We start from the raw sequence: 21,510 nt of genomic DNA, 5'->3' as shown, positions 1-21,510 counted from the left end.
TAAAGGTAGACTTAGTTATCTGATATGGCCACTCCCAAACAGGGGTGACACTTGCCAAAGATGGTACATCTGCAGTACAGTCAATTCAGAAAACTGCCGCTCAATGACTTCAATCTCTGAAAAGCAACAAAACGATGCAAGTTTGTCTTTAAGGCTTGGTTCAGACTGCAGGCAAATCAGATTTGTTTCCCAAATTAGATGTTTTTCACTAGAAGTTTTTAACTGTTGTTGCTGTTATTTGGAAGTGACCAAACTGGATTTGTGTGTCCAGACATCGCCAGCCTTTCTGCATGGGTGACTCAGCTTTCCACCGTGGAAGCAAGACAATTAGAGATCAGTCATCTCGCCCTCCATGCAATCGTGCTGTCAAGTCGTGGATCAGACCTCCTCGGTTCTCTGAGTTGTCCTTCATACCTCTTCTCTAGTATCAGCATGGATTCTGCTCAGCCGCTCTGCAGCATATACGTCACCATCATGTGTCGTATTGCAAGTGACGGAAAAGACACTTTGAAATTCAATTTTGAGCAGCCAGACTGAGACGCATCTGTAGAGATCCAACTGGAGTCGCGTCCTAAATCACCTCCGAATGTGGCGAGGATCCAAAAAATGCATTTCATGTGGTTTTTAGCTGTCCAGACTTTCCAAAATCATTCTGGATAAGCCACAAAAACGGATTTGGGCTGGCAGTCTGAACAAGGCCTTCTTTTAAATTAACATTTTTGAGTTGTTGTGGACAGAAAATATCTTTAACTTCACATATTTGTTTTATTTTCCTGTGTAAAACCATTGTGAGGACTAGTTTCACCTTTACAGGTCATTCTGCTATAACTGCCTCTTTGAGTCCACTGATTACAGCTCTTCTTTTTAACTCCAGAAATGGTTTTTTAACTGGACTTTAAGTGTATTGGTACAAATTCCATCTGAAACATCTCTGGCAAACGTTGCAATGAGTTTGTGGCGTGGCTTCATGTGGCTAAGTCTTCCTTTAACTTGCCTGTTGTTGCCTTTAGTTTCTAACGTTCTCTTTTCTTAAAAAAAAAAAGATAAATAAAGTATACGTAGGTGAATAAAAACATATCAAATGTAGTCTGGGCAGACTTTTTGAAGTAACAAGATATACTGAAGTTCTTTGGATAATATGACAACAAGTACTACTACTACTTTTAGGGAGAGTTTATCAGATATAGCTTTAAGAGAGATTCAATTCTGTTAGTTTTTCTTATGAAGAAAAAGAAGAATTTTCTGTAAATACAGTATGATTTTTGTTTGGTTTTGGGTTTTTTGACCAAATGGGTTGATTATAAAATCAAAATGAAAAAAATCTGACCTTGGCTCACTTCTTTACATGCAAAATGAAGCACCATTTTGTTTGTGGATTTTTTTATAGGGTCATCACGTAGTCCTTTCCAGTCGGATATCAAATATCAGCTCATGTAAATAGAAACCAACGAGAGCTTTTGAAAAGTTTTGTATTTTTATTTCTCTCTTATTTAAGATGAAAGTCATCATCCTTTGCACATAATGTTATACCATTTTTATGACAATGCTTATATTGGATAGGCATGTTTACGTTTATGACTTGAGAAGATTATTCTGTAATTCCAGTTTTATTTCTAATGAGACATAGTTTGATTATTTGAAATGCTAACATGACTGGATTTTTTTCTATGTTTGGTTTGGTTTGGTTTTAGTGTCCCACACCAATTATATACCAATAACACCATGTTCTGTTAACAATGAAATGTCAATAAAAGTGAAAACTTCATTGTCTCAGAAGTGTTTTTCATGGAGATGTGACACATATATTCATGCATTCATAGCCTAATCTTTCAATTGTACCTCTTACTAACAGAGAACTTGACGACTGCCACAATTGGCATCAAAATTCGCTCTCAAATCTGAACACAGAAAAAACACATATGTTCAGTTTCTGTGTGATGTACACTTTTAAAGCTGCTTAAAAATCAATCATAATCATTATAGCTCCAGAACTTGCCTTGAAATTATCACATTTTTAAGTTTTCTTCAGTATCAAAGTAATCCAGTGATAACTGTCTGTGCATCCATGGGTACACTGCAAACAGGAACTGCTAATAGGTAATTCGGCATACTTTTAATGGTGCCAATTAGCGAAAATGGAAACCAATATAGGCTGAAACTGCAGAGCTCAAATGTTAGCCCACAGCTAGCTAACTGGCTCTGTGGAAAACATTAAGAATTCTTGTTTACATCCCCCAAAGCCTCCAAGTAATGTGAGCTGTAGTTCCAAAAGTTAGAGCACAATAATTACCCAGATCAAAGTAAGACAAAGGACAATAGAAGTTTCAGAATCCATTGATATTAATTTTCATGTTGCATTATCAATATTTGATTTAAGTAACTAGGGCTCAGTGTCCCAACAACATATCATATTCCTGACACGCTCCTCTATTCAGTCATGGACAGATTTGCCTTTGGGGGGTGTTTTAGGAGGGGCAGTTTGTCCCAGGGGGGGCTCGCAGTCACTGTATTACATAACTGCCTTCCCCCGTCATTACTTTATGTAATCTTGTCAACTCTGCAATGAGAGAATAACCTGAGCCATCCCAGATTAACTGAGCCCCATTCCTGCTTTCAATAATAATTATGGTTTAAGATCTTTTTTTCTGAGCAAGCTCTCCCTCCTTTTTATAATTCAAACATTTATGCACATATTTCTTTCTTCTGACACTCTTATCTGTCATACATTTGAATTTTTTTATGTACTTTTGCTCTTTCCTGCTAAACGCTGCATTCTGTATTGATATGAAGCATGTCGTTTCCGTCCTGTAACATTTGATGCTCCCCTGTTTATCTTGTCTTTGTGCTGTTGTATGGCTGTTGGTCTTCACAGTGTGGGACAGCAGGAAACCTTCACTGAGTCTGACTCACAGCTGGAAATGCTTTTATTGCTCTGCCGTTTTTTGTTTTTTTTTAGATTTTTTTTTTTCCAGGAAAAACACAGTATTCAGTATGACAGTGTTTAAGTGTACATTTCACACTCGTTAGCCTTCGATAGCCAAGATATCAAATGAATTTCTGCAAGTCCATTAACATTTTTGGGGCATCTGTGAGATTATGTGCAGTATAAATCTACCACATGTGCATAATAAATCTGCCTTGTGGTATTTTGCTGAAATACCCCTTTAGGGACATATATGCATCTCCGCTGGTGATATGCAATATGTTCAACCACCTGCCCAGTAATGGGATTGGACAGACTGGCTCCGCAGAAACCGATGCCTTCCAACACCATTTCAATTTCATGGCAATTTAATGTGTTATTTGGAGAAACTTTAATTTCCTCTATTTTAGCCAAATGGACTTTTAGGTCAGCTTTCACATTTTTTTCTTTCCCAGATTTTACGCTTGGCAGTAGTATTGTTCTAAATGGGTCAGTACATCACCATTTCACAAAGTTAAAGGCAGCCTGTGGACTTTTGGACCACTAGTGTCACTGTAGAGCACCCACACAAGGACGCACAGGGGTGGCCTGATGCACAGATCTGCTGTTAAATCAATCATTTCAACCTGTTATTTTGGTAATATCTTCACTGAGAGATTATTCCAAGCATGAATGTATGGAAACACCCTCTCAGTGAAGGTGTGTGTGAAGGTGTGTATGTGTCTGTTAGTATCAGGATCAAAGAACGACAGCTTTCCTCTGTTCCAGTCCAGATTCACTCTGATCCTCTGAGGCTTCTTCTGCACCACGAGATCAGTGGCTGGAGCTGATGGTGAGAGTGCTGAGTATTTACCATTATAGAGTCCTATTCTCCAGAATCCAGACTGTATGTTTCCCTTCCTCTGGACAGACTCTGCTAACAGACCCAGTGTCCACCTTGTGTTGTCTCCAACCTCAACATCCCAGCTGTGAGTCCCTGAGGTGAAGCCCTCAGATCCCAGAACACCTTGTAAATAATCAAACCTCTCTGGATTATCAGGAAGCTTCTGTTTCTCTCCTCCTCTCACGCTGCTCAGATCTTCAGGCAGGATGAGTTCTGGATGTGCAGTGTTTGGGTCCAGGATCACAGGAGAGTAGGAGACCATGTCCTTCATCTTGTTCCAGATGTTGAAGTTCAGGTTGCCCAGGTGTTTGGCCTCGTCTATCAGAGCTCCTGAGGGCAGCTGTGGATCCTCCAGCAGGAGGCGCTGCTGGACTCTCTCCACTGCAGCCTTGTAGTTGTTCAGGAATGAGACGTCTTCAGCTCTCAGCTCCTCCTCTGTGGCTCTGACTGTGTGTGAAAGAGCTGCTATCTCTCTGATCAGAGCCTCCATCTTCTCCTTCATCATCTGACTCTTCTGCTCCTCTTCCTTCCTCAGTGCAGCCATCCTCACCCCCTCTTCCTCTTCTAGAAACTGGTGAAGCTTCTTAAACTGCTCCTTAATCTGCCACTCTGTCTGTCTGGCCTGGACCTTAATGTGTTTTTCTGTTTGATCAAACTTCACTTTAACTTGTTCAGAAACCTCTAACTTCTTCTTTAAGGGCTCCAGAGTTTCCTGAAGTTTCTTCTTGTCGCTGAACGAAGCTGAAAGCAAAGCAGACAGAAACTACAGTCAGTGTGTGTGAGAACAACCTTAAATTTCTCAGTATCTGCATCACTCTGCTACTTATCTAGCATACAGTCAAAACCCCCCTTCATATATAAAAACAACCCTAAACCTGGTCCACAGTGCACTTAGAGGTGGAGTAGGCAGGTTATTCTATCCATGATAACCTTTCAGCATGTTGCAATTCAAGTGGTCAGATAGAAAACTAGACTTCTGTACCTCCTCTTGGCTGTTTTCGGGCTTTGGTAAAGAATAATAATAAGAATAATACATTTTATGTATAATGCACTTTTCATTTGGAAATACAAATCTCAAAGTGCAGCAATTAAAAAAACACAAGACATTTAAAAACAACAACGTTTAAGAACACAGCCTAAAAAACAACAGTCAAATTTAACACCTAGGTTGGTGACTGATGGCCAGATAAAGATATAGAGGTAATGTTAGATGCCCGGAATTAATGTGGGGTGCCGACTAAGACGGCAGAGTTGTTGATTTGCAGGAAGTTGAGATTCATCCACACCTTTATCTCCTCCAGGCAGGTGGTGAGTGTGGATGAATCTCAACTTCACCCCACATCAATTCCGGGCATCTATGGCTGCAGAGGAGTTGGGGTTAGTTTTGAAATAGAGTTGTGTGTCATCAGTGTTACAAACCTGGCTCACAGGTTGCAACAAAGGAGAGAGTCCACACCAAAAGTAGCAGGGAGATATTAATTAACACAGCATAAGTCAACAGAAATATGAACAATGTACTAAACAACAAAGGTTTTCTGGCCATGTGGTCAGCCAGCAACTCAGCCCCAGAGAGAGAGCAGAAGGACAGAGACGGCCTCTCATCGGGTAGGACTACACCTACAGGTGCGGCCAGGTGACTCGACGACTTCTCCAGACGCATGACAGGGGTCAACAGTGTAGATGCGAAAGGCCAGCAAGGCCAACACAACCCCTCCCATAAAGATGAGGGCCCAAAGGGTACTCGATCCAGCCCATCCTGCAAAAAGAAGCAAATTAAGATAGTGAGGGAGAGAGGAGCAGTTCAAAAGAATGAAATGGACCATCATGCTGGAAACACTCAAGGAAGGAATGCACGTGACAGAGCATCAGCCACACCATTCGCAGAACCTTCTATATGTCGAATGTCGAGGCTGAAGGGCTGAAGGAACAAACACCACCACCACCATCAAACTACCAGGGTTTTACCTCTACCACCCACATAAACCTCAAAATTCGTCTGAGAACAGAGAAGGAAATTCCAAAATTAGGTTAGACAACTCTTTCCTTTCAGGCTCAGAAAAATGTCCCAACAACTTATCCAAGTTACTCAGTGATTCTGAATCACTCATTTTCTCTTTCCCACCTTCCTCCACCAAAGAGGAACAGGATAAAGCACCCAGCAGAACCACCAGGGCCGCTGACTTTATTTCTCCCTCACTGGAACAAGGAAAATAAGGTTTCAACATATTTACATGGCACAACTGTGTCATCTTCCGTCTGTCAGGAGTGGAAACCAAATCATTCAAATCTGAAACCTGTTTCACAACAGAATAAGGACCTGAAAACCTTGCCTGAAAAGGAGAACCCACCACAGGAAGGTTTACCAGAACTTGATCCCCTGGACAAAAGACATGCACTTCAGCCCGGCAATCATACAAGCGCTTCATTTTTCCCTGAACCTTTTCTAGATTGGTTTTAGTCATTTTACCTGCTTCATACAAACGTCTCTTGAACTCATTCACATAATCAGTTAGATCTGAAGGACGAGAAAGCATCTTCCAGTCAGCCTGTAGCACTGCTAAAGGACCACGAACGGTGTGACCAAACACCAGGTCATTTGGGCTACAACCAGTACTCTCCTGAGTGACCTCCCGGGCAGCTAGCATTAGCCAAGGCAGCCCTTCTTCCCAATAACAACACAGCTCAGTACAATAAGAGTGCAAAAGGGACTTCAAAGTTTGATGGAACCGCTCAATAGCTCCCTGGCTTTCTGGATGATAAGCAGTTGACCGAACATGTTTAATATGAAGTTTTCATTATAGACTTGGTGGTTGTGCAAGGGAAAAGCAGCTGGATATCTGGTTGTTTCACACATCACTGTAAACAGATACAAACTACCAGATTTGGATTTAGGCAGTGGACCGACACAATCAATCAACAAATGCTCAAACGGTTGATTTGCTACCGCTATGGGCTGCAAAGGAGTTGGTTTAGTAGACTGATTCGGTTTTCCTGTGAGCTGACAAGTGTGACAGGTTTTGATATAGGCAGAAATATCCTTCTTCAACCGAGGCCAGTAAAAGTACCATAAAATCTTGTCATAGGTCTTTTTAACTCCCACATGCCCAGCCACCATGTCATGAGCAATTTTCAAAATACCATCCCATAACTTGGTAGTGTTACCTCTTCAGCTCCGTGGTGTATACCGTAGTAAACGGCACTGCTGCATTGACTCGTTTCGTGCCGGTAACAAGCAGTTCAGGCCGCTGTCATAACAGACTGCAGGAGAGGCAGTAAGCCTTGCGAACTGGAACCGTTTTTATTTCTCTTTTTAGACACAGTGACAAGTGCAGTACAGAGCGGGATGTACACCTAGCGCGCCTCTCTTTCTCTCCTGCATTTCCCAGAAGCCCCCATGCTTAACGGGCCAGGCTTACCGGTAACAGTAGGAACAACAATCTGGAAAATGGCATCACCCATAAACTTATCACCCTGAGGCAATAATTTTCTCACCAACATACCCTCTTCAAGGAAGTAACCATGGGCCACACTTTCCAACTCCTCCACTGGACGCACCTGCTGAAACAGGTCAGACAAAGTATAATCCTCTTTCTACCCCTGTATTAACCCAGCACGCGACACAGAAAAGGTAAAGTCAGGTAAAGGAAACTGAACATTTGGAGAAGTTTTTTTTTAATTTGATTTCCAACTTATTTTTGTTCAGTGACTGAGCCCTAGTGACAACACATACTGGAAAAACCTGCTTGTCATTTTTGTACTCACCCTGATCCCCAGAAGGAGAACAAGTAACCACTGGGGAGGGAGATGACTCCAAGAAGGGACCATCACTTAGATCATTCCCCAGAATCCGCTGCACATCTCGTACTGGAAGGGTAGGACGCACTGCCAGAGCTACTTCCTCTTCCTCCTGATCTGAAAAGAAAACCATTTTATGCAAAGGTACTGGAAACACAGTCAACCCCACACCTCTAACCAAAACAGTCCCCTGTAGCAGTATCAGCTGTAAAAGGCAGCACAGATGCTAAGATAAAAGAATCTAAGGCACCAGAATCTCTCAAGACTTTAACTGGAACTCTTTACACTCCTTACAAACCCATCACTGACATATTCCCAGTATCCTGGATCAATTTCCTCAGGCATGTCAGCCTGGCAAAAGTCACCTGATGAAGACACACCAGATTCCTCAGGAAGAAGCTGAGGCTCAACAGATGAGACATGACCAGCTAATGCTGACGGCTTAGAGTGCTGCTGAACTGCAGCAATAGCTTTAGCTTTCTCACTCATGTTTGTCAACCGTACTGGGACAGCCAGGGCCGCAGGTTTGACCGGGCGGTGACCTGGTTGAGAATTCTGTTTTATTTTTAGGACAGGACATTTCACTTTCCAATGACCTTTCCCTAAACAGTGGTTACAAGTATGTCCTAAATCTGATTTGCTACCACTGCTACCTGATTTTAAAAAAAGGTCACCTCCTGAACCCTTCTGATGACCCCTACCAACACCATCTCTGCGGGCATAGGCACCTTGCATTTTATGAGTTAAGGCATACTCATCTGCTTTAACTGCAGCATCATTTAAAGTTTTAGCATTTCTCTCACTCAAAAAAATTGCCATGCGCTCAGGAAGAGTTTCTTTAAACTGTTCTGACAAAACAAGTTCACACAACTGTTCAAAAGTCTGGCCCTCAGAAGCCACCCGCCATCGACCAAAAAGAATAGACAACTCATGCGCAAACTCCACATAGGTCTCTTTCTCAGACTTTCTTACACTCCTAAATTTCTGCCGATAAGCCTCAGGTACTAGTTCATGCTCAAACTCTTGACACTCTTTCTCCTGCTGTAGCTCAGCTTCACGTATCCTCACATTACACTTTAACCTCTCAATTTCAACAGCATGCTCCTGCGCACGAATAGCTTGGTCTCTATCCAATTCAAATTTGTGCTGTAAAGTTAATAACTCCTTTTGCTGCTCAAAAGTTAAAGGCACTCCTGTCGGAGCAACAGGCCTCACTAATTTCAGAGATGGCTCTGGAATACTAACCTGGGGAGAAAACACCCTCTGAGTGTCACTACTTTTAATTTGTAGATGGTGAAGAGGATAGGACCGAGGACTGATCCTTGAGGAACTCCACAGGGTGACAGGGTGTATCTGAGATTTAGCATCTCCCAGAGCAACATGTTCTGCTCTTCCTGTGAGGTATGACTGAAACCAGTTTAGGACAGAGTCAGAGAGTCCAATGGTGTGCTGTAGGCGGTAAGAGGATGTTATGATCAACCATATCAAGAGCCGTCGTCTGCTGCCATAAGAAGATCATTAGTGACCCTTCAGTGCTGTGGGTGGAGCGGAAACCAGATTGGAATTTTTCATAGAGATTATTTGATTTGAGATGGCCGTGCACCTCGGTGGCAACGACTTTTTTCAAAACCTTGGAAAGAAATGGTAGGTTGGAGATGAACCTGTAGTTGGCTAGGACTTCGGGGGTTTTGGTTTTTTTGAGCTGGGGTTTGATGACAGCTGTTTTTAGTGCAGGTGAAAACAGGCCTGGAGAGAGACTGGAGAGACTATTCCAGTGACAACAACTGTCTACAGTGGAAAGCAACATGGAAAAGGAAGAAATAGAGTTTAACAGCTGTTCTTCAAACGCTGATGAGCGTGAACATGCCTTCAGTTTCCTGATCCAATGACGGAAAGTCCTGCAGAAAAAGTTGCTATTCCATTGACAACAACTGTCTACAGTGGAAAGCAACATGGAAAAGGAAGAAATAGAGTTTAACAGAGGCTGTTAGGTGTGAGCAGCAGGTGATGAGTGGATGTTGCTAAAGGTTTAGCCTTTAGCCACTCATGTAGCTAACGCCAGCTAACATTACAGTAAATCATCCCAAAGGACTTCACAGGTCCACACCTTTGAAAAGAAAGTAGGGAGGTAATTGTCAGAATTGCTGCTGCACAGTATGACAGCATTAGGATCACAAACACAATCAGTTGAAGCTGCTAACTTCAGTTTCCTGCACGAATTAAGAGAGTGCCCGAGTGTGCAAGTGTCCGTGCTGCAGTCATGTGCTCATCTTCACTGACACTGACTCGTTTATTACATTTATTTTCAGCCTCTGTTTGATGAGTCTGTCTTCCTTTCTTTGGGTGTAGACAGTCGTTCCTCCATTTAAGCAGGCTTTCAGCTGCATCTGAAGGGAAATTCACATGCTTTTATAGGCCAATAGGAACGCTGTCCCTCTGAGAGGACCTGTGATTGGCCAAGAGGAGGTGCAAACAAACTGCCTACGCCAACTTTAAATCTTTTCTCATAATTACAAGATCAGTCATAGTTTCCAAGTTCTGTTTGTCATACAACTCTTTATCTGGAAACACAAATGTGTTCTGACCTTTTGGTTCTGAGATGGCGTCTGACAGACTCTGCACCAGATCCTTCCTGGACATTTTCTCTAAAATCATCTTGGTTACCTTCCGAGCTCCGTCAAGTTCACATGTTTGTACCATCAGATCCACTGTGTTCGGCCTGTCTGCCTTCTCCAGTTGGGACTTTGTTATGGTTTGGTTGCCCTGCAGGATGTCGGGCTTCCGCAGATACCATTTGAAGTCATTGAATTCATCGTCTCCCAAGTCCTTAAGAATCTTCAAAAGGTCCTCTGACGTCATGGTGTCTCCCTACTAAAACCAGAAGGAAAACTTGAACACAAACACATCAGAGCAGCAACAGGAGCTGCAACTAGAGTCAATGGTGGAACAAAGGCCAGATATTTCTGCTGACGTTCACTGTTTTTAAGTTTTTAAGTTATCAAGCGAAAGAGAGTAAAAAAAAAAAGATGAATTTACAAATTGATATAACGCAGTTTTGTTCTAAGACAGACAAAAAAAACTGTTGGACTTTGGAAAGAACATCAGCCTGTAAATACGTCTCTTAGTGGGTGCACAGGTTTGGATGTGGAGCGAGATCACTGAAGGGGTCCCCACTGGATGCTGAGTGTGGGGCTTAATGGAAGTTTCTCAGAGCTGCATTTTGACTAAATATAAGATTGTAACTTCTATTTTAAACAGAGTCACTCCTCAGCCTTTCTGCAAAGACACTGAGACTGCAGAGCTGCAGCAGGTCCTGCAAACATCATTTGCTCAGACAGCTTTTTCTGTAAAAGGCTCAAAGTCCTGGAGCTTCCTATCTGATCGGCTGCAATCTGCCACAAGCTCCAACACTTTAAACAGTTAAAAGACCGACCTCATCCTGGTGAATTCAGCAACAAACCTGTACTCATGTCTAGTTCTGGACTGAAAGGTTTTTAAACTTGTGCTTCATTGTGTTTTGCTGTATCCAGTTTACCTTCTGTTAATCTCACCGGTTCAATCTGTTATTTTCATAAAAGTCCTTGTAAAGACGGGAGCTGCAAGTTACCATCCACTATAAACACTATGAACCTTGCATGGGAGAGCTGTACTGCATCTGTCCCTATCAAATAAACCATGAATGAATAATGGCTCCCCTCCCTGCTCTACTAACTTCTCTGTAATGTACTTTCATTTTGAGTGTTTTTTTAGTCAGACTCACGTTCAGTGTGTGTGGAGACTCAGCAGCTTGAAGCAGGAATTGAGCAGTTTTCCATTTTTCTCTCCTGTAGCTGAACTCACTCAGAGAAAGTTGGTAGTTTGGTCTGAAGGTGAATCTGATCGTCTGCTCTTCAGTCTGTGTGTCTCTCTTTAAACAGGAAGAAACTGTTTCCTGGTTTGTCTCAGGTGAGTCAGGTGAGGGGTGGGGCTTTGTAGGCTTTGAACCTACACTGAGTGCAGTGGAAGAGTTAGAACATAACTTAAAGCCCAGGGTGTTTTTATAGTAAAGTTTTTATAGTAAACGTAAGAGAATATTTTAGATCCAAGACGAAAACTGACAGACAGGTCGGACTGAGAGAACAATTATAAATCAGTCTGCCACTTCATGAACATCAGGTTGTGTGTGTGCGACAGGTGTCTTCCCTTTTCTTCTCCACACAGCGGTCGCTAGTCTTCATGGCTCCACACTAAAACCAGACAGTGCAGTTCAACCAGAAGGAAAACTTAAACACAAATACATCAGAGCAGCAACAGTTGGCTGTGATCAGTCTTCCTGTCCGGACTGACTGCTGACAGTCTTTCATGTCAGTCATGAGCTTGTTGAGCTCTGGGAGGAGCAACAGACACACCTGAGCTGTGGGAGGAGTCAAAAACACACAGGTGAACTCCACCTGCCCTGAACCAGCGCTCGCTTTTACAGATCAGGTTACTCATTATGACTTTATGATTGGCTTTACGTGGGAAAGCCGTTTAAAGTCTGTATTTAATTATATGCTGTGCATAAATGATGAATACAGTCTGGGAATAATATTTATTCAAACAAATATCAGTGTTTCAGTTTATCATCAGTGAAAAAATCTTAAAACTGGATGAATGATAATATCATATATTGTCAACACTGTGAAAATGAAGCATATTTTCAAAGTCAGACTGATGACTGACGTGCACTCACAAACAAACTAGTTGAACTCACGGCACAGAACTTGACATCCGGCCAATCATAACGTCACAGTTTGACTGAGGTTCTTGTTCTTCTTGTTGTTCGAGGTTCTTCTTGATCATGAATGAAGCTTTGCAGAAATATGAACAACAGTTTGTTTGGCTTTACATTCACAAACTCAGTGCTGAACTTAAACTCTACATCTTGCAAAGTAATGAGACACAAACGACAAAAGCTCAACCATCTTTATTTCAGTCGTTGCTTTTGAAATGTTTGATTTGGCTCAAATTCAAACCTCACAAATTCAACCCCCACCAAAAGAATACACCCTTCTGCTGGGGTGCGAGACGTGAAGATTATAAATGACGTGAAATCATTTTACATATGAAAAGGTCAGTGACAGAAACAAACAGCTGATTGCTTAACAAAAGAACAATATAAACTGGCACAAAATAAGTAATCTTTGGGATAATGAGGCAGCAGGAGGATATTAAATTCAGTGACTTTTCCCTTGAAGAAATGAACAGCATCATAAATACAATCAGCCTCTCTTTATCTCTGACTGCTCTGTCCCACTGTCACACTGACCTGCACTGGTAATATCTTCACTGGGAGATTATCCCAAGCGTGAATGTATGGAAACATCCTCTCAGTGAAGGTGTGTGTGAAGGTGTGTATGTGTCTGTTAGTATCAGGATCAGAGAACGACAGCTTTCCTCTGTTCCAGTCCAGATTCACTCTGATCCTCTGAGGCTTCTTCTGCACTACGAGATCAGTGAATGAAGCTGGTGGTGAGAGTGCTGAGTATTTACCATCATAGAATCTTATTAACCAGACTTCCAATAGTACGACTCCCTTCCTCTGGACAGACTCTGCTAACAGACCCAAAAACCAGCCTGTGTTGTCTCCAACCTCGACATCCCAGCTGTGAGTCCCTGAGGTGAAGCCCTCAGATCCAAGAACACGTTTAAAACAATCAAACCTCTCTGGATTATCAGGAAGCTGCTGTTTCTCTCCTCGTCTCAGGCTGCTCAGATCTTCAGACAGGATGAGTCCTGGATGTGCAGTGTTTGGGTCCAGGATCACAGGAGAGTAGGAGACCATGTCCTTCATCTTGTTCCAGATGTTGAAGGTCAGGTTGCCCAGGTGTTTGGCCTCGTCTATCAGAGCTCCTGAGGGCAGCTGTGGATCCTCCAGCAGGGGGCGCTGCTGGACTCTCTCCACTGCCGCCTTGTAGTTGTTCAGGAATGAGACGTCTTCAGCTCTCAGCTCCTCCTCTGTGGCTCTGACTGTGTGTGAAAGAGCTGCTATCTCTCTGCTCAGAGCCTCCATCTTCTCCTTCATCATCTGACTCTTGTGCTCCTCTTCCTCCCTCAGTGCAGCCATCCTCACCTCCTCTTCCTCTTCTAGAAACTGGTGAAGCTTCTTAAACTGCTCCTTAATCTGCCTCTCTGTCTGTCTGGCCTGGATCTTAATGTGTTTTGCTGTTTGATCAAACTTCACTTTAACTTCTTCAAAAACCTTTAACTTCTTCTTTAAAGGCTCCAGAGTTTCCTGAAGTTTGTTCTTGTCTCTGAGCGAAGCTGAAAGCAAAGCAGACAGAAACTACACTCAGTGTGTGTGAGAACAACCTTAAATTTCTCAGCATCTGCATCACTCTGCTACTTATCTAGCATACAGTCAAAACCCCCCTTCATTTATACCCTAAACCTGGTCCACAGTGCACTTGAGGTGGGGTAGGCAGGTTATTCTATCCATGATAACCTTTCAGCATGTTGCAATTCAAGTGGTCAGATAGAAAACTGGACTTCTTATCCTCCTCTTGGCTGTTTTCGGGCTTTTGAATGTTTGGCTTTGATAAAGAGACAGCGCTCCTATTGGCTGTTCTTCAAATGCTGATGAGCGTGAACATGCCTTCAGTTTCCTGATCCAATGACGGAAAGTCCTGCAGAAAAAGTTGCTATTCCATTGACAACAACTGTCTACAGTGGAAAGCAACATGGAAAAGGAAGAAATAGAGTCTAACAGAGGCTGTTAGGTGTTTTAGCTTGTGTACATATATATACCATGGAAGCAGGTGATGAGTGGATTTGCTAAAGGTTTAGCCTTGTGCTAACCGTAGGAGAATGTTCATGTAGCTAACGCCAGCTAACATTACAGTAAATCATCCCAAAGGACTTCACAGGTCCACACCTTTGAAAAGAAAGTAGGGAGGTAATTGTCAGAATTGCTGCTGCACAGTATGACAGCATTGGGATCACAAACACAATCAGTTGAAGCTGCTAACTTCAGTTTCTTGCACGATATAGAGAGTGCCCAAGTGTGCAAGTGTCCGTGCTGCAGTCGTGTGCTCATCTTCACTGACACTGACTCGTTTATTACATTAATTTCAGCCTCTGTTTGATGAGTCTGTCTTCCTTTCTTTGGGTGTAGATGGTTGTCGTCGTTGCTGGAGTAGAAACTGCAGGACTTCCCTCCATTGATATCAGAATTTCATCTCTGCTTTTTGCAGATGATGTGGTTCTGTTGGCTTCCTCAGACTGCGACCTTCAGCAGGCGTTGGGGCGGTTTGCAGCTGAGTGTGAAGGGATGAGGGTCAGCACCTCTAAGTCTGAGGCCGTGGTTCTCTGCTAGAAAAAGGTGGATTGCCCCCTCTAGGTTGGGAGTGAGTTGCTGCCCCAAGTGGGGGAGTTTAAGCATCTCGGGGTCTTGTTCATGAGTGGGGGTAAAATGGAGCGTGAGATGGACAGATGGATTGGTGCAGCGTCAGCAGTAATGCGAGCGCTGTACCGGTCTGTTGTGGTGAAGATTGATTGATTTACCAGCCAATCTACTTTCCAGAGAGCCTTAGATATAGGGTGAGGAGCTCGGACATCCGGGAGGGGCTCGGAGAAGAGCCGCTGCTCCTTCACATCGAAAGTAGCCAATTCAGTGGTTCGGGCATCTGGTCAGGATGCCTCCTGGGCGCCTCCCCTGAGAGGTTTTCTGGGCATGTCCCTCCAGGAGGAGACCCAGAACCCGCTAGAGGGATTACATCTCTCGCCTGGCCTGGGGACGCCTCGGGATCCCCCAGGAGGAGCTGGAAAGCATTGTTTGGGAGAAGGGAGTCTGGAACTACTTGACCTGTTGCCACCAAGACTCAACCCCGGATAAGCAGAAGATCTTGGATGGATGGATGGAGGTGCAAAAGTCTTTCTCTCAAACCACTTGAATTACAACATGCTGAAAGTTCAAAATAAGCTGCCTACCCCAACTTTAAACCTTTTCTCATAATTACAAGATCAGTCATAGTTTCCAAGTTCTGTTTGTCATACAACTCTTTATCTGGAAACACAAATGTGTTCTGACCTTTTGGTTCTGAGATGGCGTCTGACAGACTCTGCACCAGATCCTTCCTGGGTATTTTCTCTAAAATCATCTTGGTTACCTTCAGAGCTCCGTCAAGTTCATATGTTTGCACCATCAGATCCACTGTGTCCAGCCTTTCTGCCCTCTCCAGTTTGGACTTTGTGATGGTTTGGTAGCCCTGCAGGATGTCAGACTGCTGCAGATACCATTTGAACTTCTTGAATTCATCGTCTCTTAATTCCTCCAGAGTGTTCAAAAGGTCCTCTGACGTCATGGTGTCTCCCTACTAAAATCAGACAGAGCCGAAAAACCAGAAGGAAAACTTGAACACAAACACATCAGAGCAATTTAAAGCATTTACGTTGCTTTTGTTGCCGTGTGAAGCATTTTGTAACACTTCCTCTATAACTTACGTTTATTATTATGAATCATGGGAGTAAACTGAAGAAATTTTATAGTTCAAAAATACAGAAATATGTCTCCAAGGAAGCATGAAATCATTTCACAAGACTTCACTCTATAGATTCTGTAACATGCAATTCCAACTGAACAGCGAAGTTAAAAAAAACTGGTTTGGTCACAATAAAACATCTGACAGCCCAAATAAGTGGGCAACATGACAGTACAGAGAGCCTAATGGTTGACACAATGACCTTGACAAAAATGTTAAAATACAAATGGATAGGGACTTAAATATATCATTAAGTGCTACATGTTTTGGCTTTAGTGTTGCAGAAACCAGCCCACACCTTTCATAACACGTTTTGCTCCATTCCCATGCCTCTCATTCCAAACTCATATATATCTTTGACTCAAAGCACCAAGGCCGCACCCCTTTGAGCGGAAAGAATGCTGTTTTCACATAACATGAGAAACAGAGCCGAGCGTCGCCAAAGAATATGAGATTTAACTCTTTCACACTGTTCACTGGCCGTGTGCTAAACAGAACAATGATGCTGGTTACCAGTCAGACAGTTCAGCTGCGCCAGTAAACATGACTGTCGTCTTAGATCTCAGTCGGGCTCAGATCAAACGATTGGCTCTTAACATCTCTAGGTTCTGTATTAATTCAATAAAACCATAAATGTTTGGTGGCTGAATTTTAAAGATTAGTTCAAGTCTTAATAATCTTAATAAAGAAGTCACAAGCCTTACTGTATGTGTGTCAGAGCTGTAGCTGGCTGTGATCAGTCTTCCTGTCCGGACTGACTGCTGACAGTCTTTCATGTCAGTCATGAGCTTGTTGAGCTCTGGGAGGAGCAACAGACACACCTGAGCTGTGGGAGGAGTCAAAAACACACAGGTGAACTCCACCTGCCCTGAACCAGCGCTCGCATTTACAGATCAGGTTACTCATTATGACTTTATGATTGGCTTTACATGGGAAAGCCGTTTAAAGTCTGTATTTAATTATATGCTGTGCATAAATGATGAATACAGTCTGGGAATAATATTTATTCAAACAAATATCAGTGTTTCAGTTTATCAGTGAAAAAATCTTAAAACTGGATGAATGATAATATCATATATTGTCAACACTGTGAAAATGAAGTATATTTTCAAAGTCAGACTGATGACTGACGTGCACTCACAAACAAACTAATTGAACTCACGGCACAGAACTTGACATCCAGGTAATCATAACGTCACAGTTTGACTGAGGTTCTTGTTCTTCTTGTTGTTCGAGGTTCTTCTTGATCATGAATGAAGCTTTGCAGAAATATGAACAACAGTTTGCTTGGCTTTACATTCACAAACTCAGTGCTGAACTTAAACTCTACATCTTGCAAAGTAATGAGACACAAACGACAAAAGCTCAACCACCTTTATTTCAGTCGTTGCTGTTGAAATGTTTTGGCTCAAATTCACACCTCACTGGGGTGCTCAATTTCTGGGGTGCGAGACGTGAAGATCATAAATGATGTGAAATCATTTTACATATGAAAAGGTCAGTGACAGAAACAAACAGATGATTGTTTAACAAAAGAACAATATAAACTGGCACAAAATAATTAATCTTTGGGATAATGAGGCAGCAGGAGGATGTTAAATTCAGTGACTTTTCCCTTGAAGAAATGAACAGCATCATAAATACAATCAGCCTCTCTTTATCTCTGACTGCTCTGTCCCACTGTCACACTGACCTGCACTGGTAACATCTTCATTGGGAGATTATACCAAGTGTTAATGTATGGAAACATCCTCTGAGTGAAGGTGTGTGTGAAGGTGTGTATGTGTGTGTTAGTATCAGGATCAGAGAACGACAGCTTTCCTCTGTTCCAGTCCAGATTCACTCTGATCCTCTGAGGATTCTTCTGCACTACGAGATCAGTGAATGAAGCTGATGGTGACCAGGCTGAGTATTTACCACCATAGAGTCCTATTCTCCAGAATCCAGACTGTATGCGTCCCTTCCTCTGGACAGACTCTGCTAACAGACCCAGTGTCCATCCTCTGTTGTCTCCAACCTCGACATCCCAGCTGTGAGTCCCTGAGGTGAAGCCCTCAGATCCAAGAACACTTAAATAATCAAACCTCTCTGGATTATCAGGAAGCTGCTGTTTCTCTCCTTCTCTCACGCTGCTCAGATCTTCAGACAGGATGAGGTCTGGATGTGCAGTGTTTGGGTCCAGGATCACAGGAGAGTAGGAGACCATGTCCTTCATCTTGTTCCAGATGTTGAAGGTCAGGTTGCCCAGGTGTTTGGCCTCGTCTATCAGAGCTCCTGAGGGCAGCTGTGGATCCTCCAGCAGGAGGCGCTGCTGGACTCTCTCCACTGCAGCCTTGTAGTTGTTCAGGAATGAGACGTCTTCAGCTCTCAGCTCCTGCTCTGTGGCTCTGACTGTGTGTGAAAGAGCTGCTATCTCTCTGCTCAGAGCCTCCATCTTCTCCTCCGTCATCTGACTCTTCTGCTCCTCTTCCTCCCTCAGTGCAGCCATCCTCACCTCCTCTTCCTTTTCCAGAAACTGGTGAAGCTTCTTAAACTGCTCCTTAATCTGCCTCTCTGTCTGTCTGGCCTGGACCTTAATGTGTCTTGCTGTTTGATCAAACTTCACTTTAACTTCTTCAAAAACCTTTAACTTCTTCTTTAAAGGCTCCAGAGTTTCCTGAAGTTTCTTCTTGTCTCTGAGCGAAGCTGAAAGCAAAGCAGACAGAAACTACAGTCAGTGTGTGTGAGAACAACCTTAAATTTCTCAGCATCTGCATCACTCTGCTACTTATCTAGCATACAGTCAAAACCCCCCTTCATTTATACCCTAAACCTGGTCCACAGTGCACTTAGAGGTGGGGTAGGCAGGTTATTCTATCCATGATAACCTTTCAGCATGTTGCAATTCAAGTGGTCAGATAGAAAACTGGACTTCTGCTCCTCCTCTTGGCTGTTTCCGGGCTTTTGAATGTTTGGCTTTGATAAAGAGACAGCGTTCCTAATGGCTGTTCTTCAAGCGCTGATGAGCGTGAACATGCCTTCAGTTTCCTGATCCAATGATGGAAAGTCCTGCAGAAAAAGTTGCTATTCCATTGACAACAACTGACTACAGTGGAAAGCAACATGGAAAAGGAAGAAATAGAGTCTAACAGAGGCTGTTAGGTGTTTTAGCTTGTGTACATATATATACCGTGGAAGCAGGTGATGAGTGGATGTTGCTAAAGGTTTAGCCTTGTGCTAACTGTGGCAGAATGTTCATGTAGCTAACGCCAGCTAACATTACAGTAAATCATCCCAAAGGACTTCACAGGTCCACACCTTTGAAAAGAAAGTAGGGAGGTAATTGTCAGAATTGCTGCTGCACAGTATGACAGCATTGGGATCACAAACACAATCAGTTGAAGCTGCTAACTTCAGTTTCTTGCACGATTTAGAGAGTGCCCAAGTGTGCAAGTGTCCGTGCTGCAGTCGTGTGCTCATCTTCACTGACACTGACTCGTTTATTACATTAATTTCAGCCTCTGTTTGATGAGTCTGTCTTCCTTTCTTTGGGTGTAGATGGTCATCGTCGTTGCTGGAGTAGAAACTGCAGGACTTTCCTCCATTGATCTCAGAATTTCATCTCTGCTTTTTGCAGACGATGTGGTTCTGTTGGCTTCCTCAGACCGCGACCTTCAGCAGGCATTGGGGCGGTTTGCAGCTGAGTGTGAAGGGATGAGGGTCAGCACCTCTAAGTCTGAGGCCGTGGTTCTCTGCCAGAAAAAGGTGGATTGCCCCCTCTAGGTTGGGAGTGAGTTGCTGCCCCAAGTGGGGGAGTTTAAGCATCTCGGGGTCTTGTTCATGAGTGGGGGTAAAATGGAGCGTGAGATGGACAGATGGATTGGTGCAGCGTCAGCAGTAATGCAAGCGCTGTACCAGTCTGTTGTGGTGAAGATTGATTGATTTACCAGCCGATCTACGTTCCAACCCTCACCTGTGGTCATGAGCTCTGGGTCATGACCTAAAGAACAAGATACAAGCGGCTGAAATGAATTTCCTTCGAAGGGTGTCTGGGCTCAGCCTTAGAGATAGGGTGAGGAGCTCGGACATCCGGGAGGGGCTCGGAGAAGAGCTGCTGCTCCTTCACATCGAAAGGAGCCAATTCAGTGGTTTGGGCATCTGGTCAGGATGCCTCCTGGGCGCCTCCCCTGAGAAGTTTTCTGGGCATGTCCCTCCAGGAGGAGACCCAGAACCCACTAGAGGGATTACATCTCTCGCCTGGCCTGGGGACGCCTCGGGATCCCCCAGGAGGAGCTGCAAAGCATTGTTTGGGAGAAGGGAGTCTGGAACTACTTGACCTGTTGCCACCAAGACTCAACCCCGGATAAGCAGAAGATCATGGATGGATGGATGGAGGTGCAAAAGTCTTTCTCTCAAACCACTTGAATTACAACATGCTGAAAGTTCAAAATAAGCTGCCTACCCCAACTTTAAACCTTTTCTCATAATTACAAGATCAGTCATAGTTTCCAAGTTCTGTTTGTCATACAACTCTTTTTATCTGGAAACACAAATGTGTTCTGACCTTTTGGTTCTGAGATGGCGTCTGACAGACTCTGCACCAGATCCTTCCTGGGTATTTTCTCTAAAATCATCTTGGTTACCTTCAGAGCTCCGTCAAGTTCATATGTTTGCACCATCAGATCCACTGTGTCCAGCCTTTCTGCCCTCTCCAGTTTGGACTTTGTGATGGTTTGGTAGCCCTGCAGGATGTCGGGCTGCTGCAGATACCATTTGAACTTCTTGAATTCACTGTCTCTTAATTCCTCCAGAGTGTTCAAAAGGTCCTCTGACGTCATGGTGTCTCCCTACTAAAATCAGACAGAGCCGAAAAACCAGAAGGAAAACTTGAACACAAACACATCAGAGCAATTTAAAGCATTTACGTTGCTTTTGTTGCCGTGTGAAGCATTTTGTAACACTTCCTCTATAACTTACGTTTATTATTATGAATCATGGGAGTAAACTGAAGAAATTTTATAGTTCAAAAATACAGAAATATGTCTCCAAGGAAGCATGAAATCATTTCACAAGACTTCACTCTATAGATTCTGTAACATGCAATTCCAACTGAACAGCGAAGTTAAAAAAAACTGGTTTGGTCACAATAAAACATCTGACAGCCCAAATAAGTGGGCAACATGACAGTACAGAGAGCCTAATGGTTGACACAATGACCTTGACAAAAATGTTAAAATACAAATGGATAGGGACTTAAATATATCATTAAGTGCTACATGTTTTGGCTTTAGTGTTGCAGAAACCAGCCCACACCTTTCATAACACGTTTTGCTCCATTCCCATGCCTCTCATTCCAAACTCATATATATCTTTGACTCAAAGCACCAAGGCCGCACCCCTTTGAGCGGAAAGAATGCTGTTTTCACATAACA

The 21,510-nt window shown here is 43.2% G+C and overlaps 3 protein-coding genes across 3 annotated transcripts; all 3 read right to left on the bottom strand.

The window, feature by feature from the left end:
- Positions 1-3,094: 3,094 nt before the first annotated feature.
- Positions 3,095-10,460, bottom strand: LOC139220218 (E3 ubiquitin-protein ligase TRIM39-like). The gene is made up of 4 exons (XM_070852287.1): positions 10,187-10,460; positions 7,569-7,718; positions 5,428-5,562; positions 3,095-4,547 (listed from the first exon to the last, which is right to left on the bottom strand). The coding sequence occupies exons 1-4, from the start codon at positions 10,458-10,460 to the stop codon at positions 3,553-3,555; spliced, it is 1,554 nt and encodes a 517-aa protein (XP_070708388.1). The 3' UTR covers positions 3,095-3,552.
- A 2,080-nt stretch (positions 10,461-12,540) lies between these two features.
- LOC139214458 (E3 ubiquitin-protein ligase TRIM39-like) lies at positions 12,541-15,944 on the bottom strand. The gene is made up of 2 exons (XM_070845323.1): positions 15,649-15,944; positions 12,541-13,883 (listed from the first exon to the last, which is right to left on the bottom strand). The coding sequence occupies exons 1-2, from the start codon at positions 15,920-15,922 to the stop codon at positions 12,853-12,855; spliced, it is 1,305 nt and encodes a 434-aa protein (XP_070701424.1). The 5' UTR covers positions 15,923-15,944; the 3' UTR covers positions 12,541-12,852.
- Positions 15,945-17,458: 1,514 nt separating this feature from the next.
- Positions 17,459-20,938, bottom strand: LOC139214467 (E3 ubiquitin-protein ligase TRIM39-like). Its single transcript, XM_070845335.1, has 2 exons — positions 20,643-20,938; positions 17,459-18,784 (listed from the first exon to the last, which is right to left on the bottom strand). The coding sequence occupies exons 1-2, from the start codon at positions 20,914-20,916 to the stop codon at positions 17,757-17,759; spliced, it is 1,302 nt and encodes a 433-aa protein (XP_070701436.1). The 5' UTR covers positions 20,917-20,938; the 3' UTR covers positions 17,459-17,756.
- Positions 20,939-21,510: the final 572 nt, after the last annotated feature.

The sequence above is a fragment of the Pempheris klunzingeri genome, chromosome 2 (assembly GCF_042242105.1).
Source record: "Pempheris klunzingeri isolate RE-2024b chromosome 2, fPemKlu1.hap1, whole genome shotgun sequence".
Classification (NCBI taxonomy): Eukaryota; Metazoa; Chordata; class Actinopteri; order Acropomatiformes; family Pempheridae; genus Pempheris; species Pempheris klunzingeri.
The sequence above is the reverse complement of the archived record's forward strand: the minus strand, read 5'-3'. Positions and strand labels throughout refer to the sequence as shown.

Bases quoted from the DNA above. Each gene is read 5' to 3' on its own strand.
- LOC139220218 (XM_070852287.1), bottom strand. From the start codon at position 10,460: ATGACGTCAGAGGACCTTTTGAAGATTCTTAAGGACTTGGGAGACGAT. The intron at 7,719-10,186 runs GTCAGAACACAT...TTTTCTTTTCAG, and splicing joins CGCCATCTCAGAACCAAAAG to ATCAGGAGGAAGAGGAAGTA. The intron at 4,548-5,427 runs GTAGGTGTAGTC...CTTTGCTTTCAG, and splicing joins CGAGTCACCTGGCCGCACCT to CTTCGTTCAGCGACAAGAAG.
- LOC139214458 (XM_070845323.1), bottom strand. From the start codon at position 15,922: ATGACGTCAGAGGACCTTTTGAACACTCTGGAGGAATTAAGAGACGAT. The intron at 13,884-15,648 runs GTCAGAACACAT...CTTTGCTTTCAG, and splicing joins CGCCATCTCAGAACCAAAAG to CTTCGCTCAGAGACAAGAAC.
- LOC139214467 (XM_070845335.1), bottom strand. From the start codon at position 20,916: ATGACGTCAGAGGACCTTTTGAACACTCTGGAGGAATTAAGAGACAGT. The intron at 18,785-20,642 runs GTCAGAACACAT...CTTTGCTTTCAG, and splicing joins CGCCATCTCAGAACCAAAAG to CTTCGCTCAGAGACAAGAAG.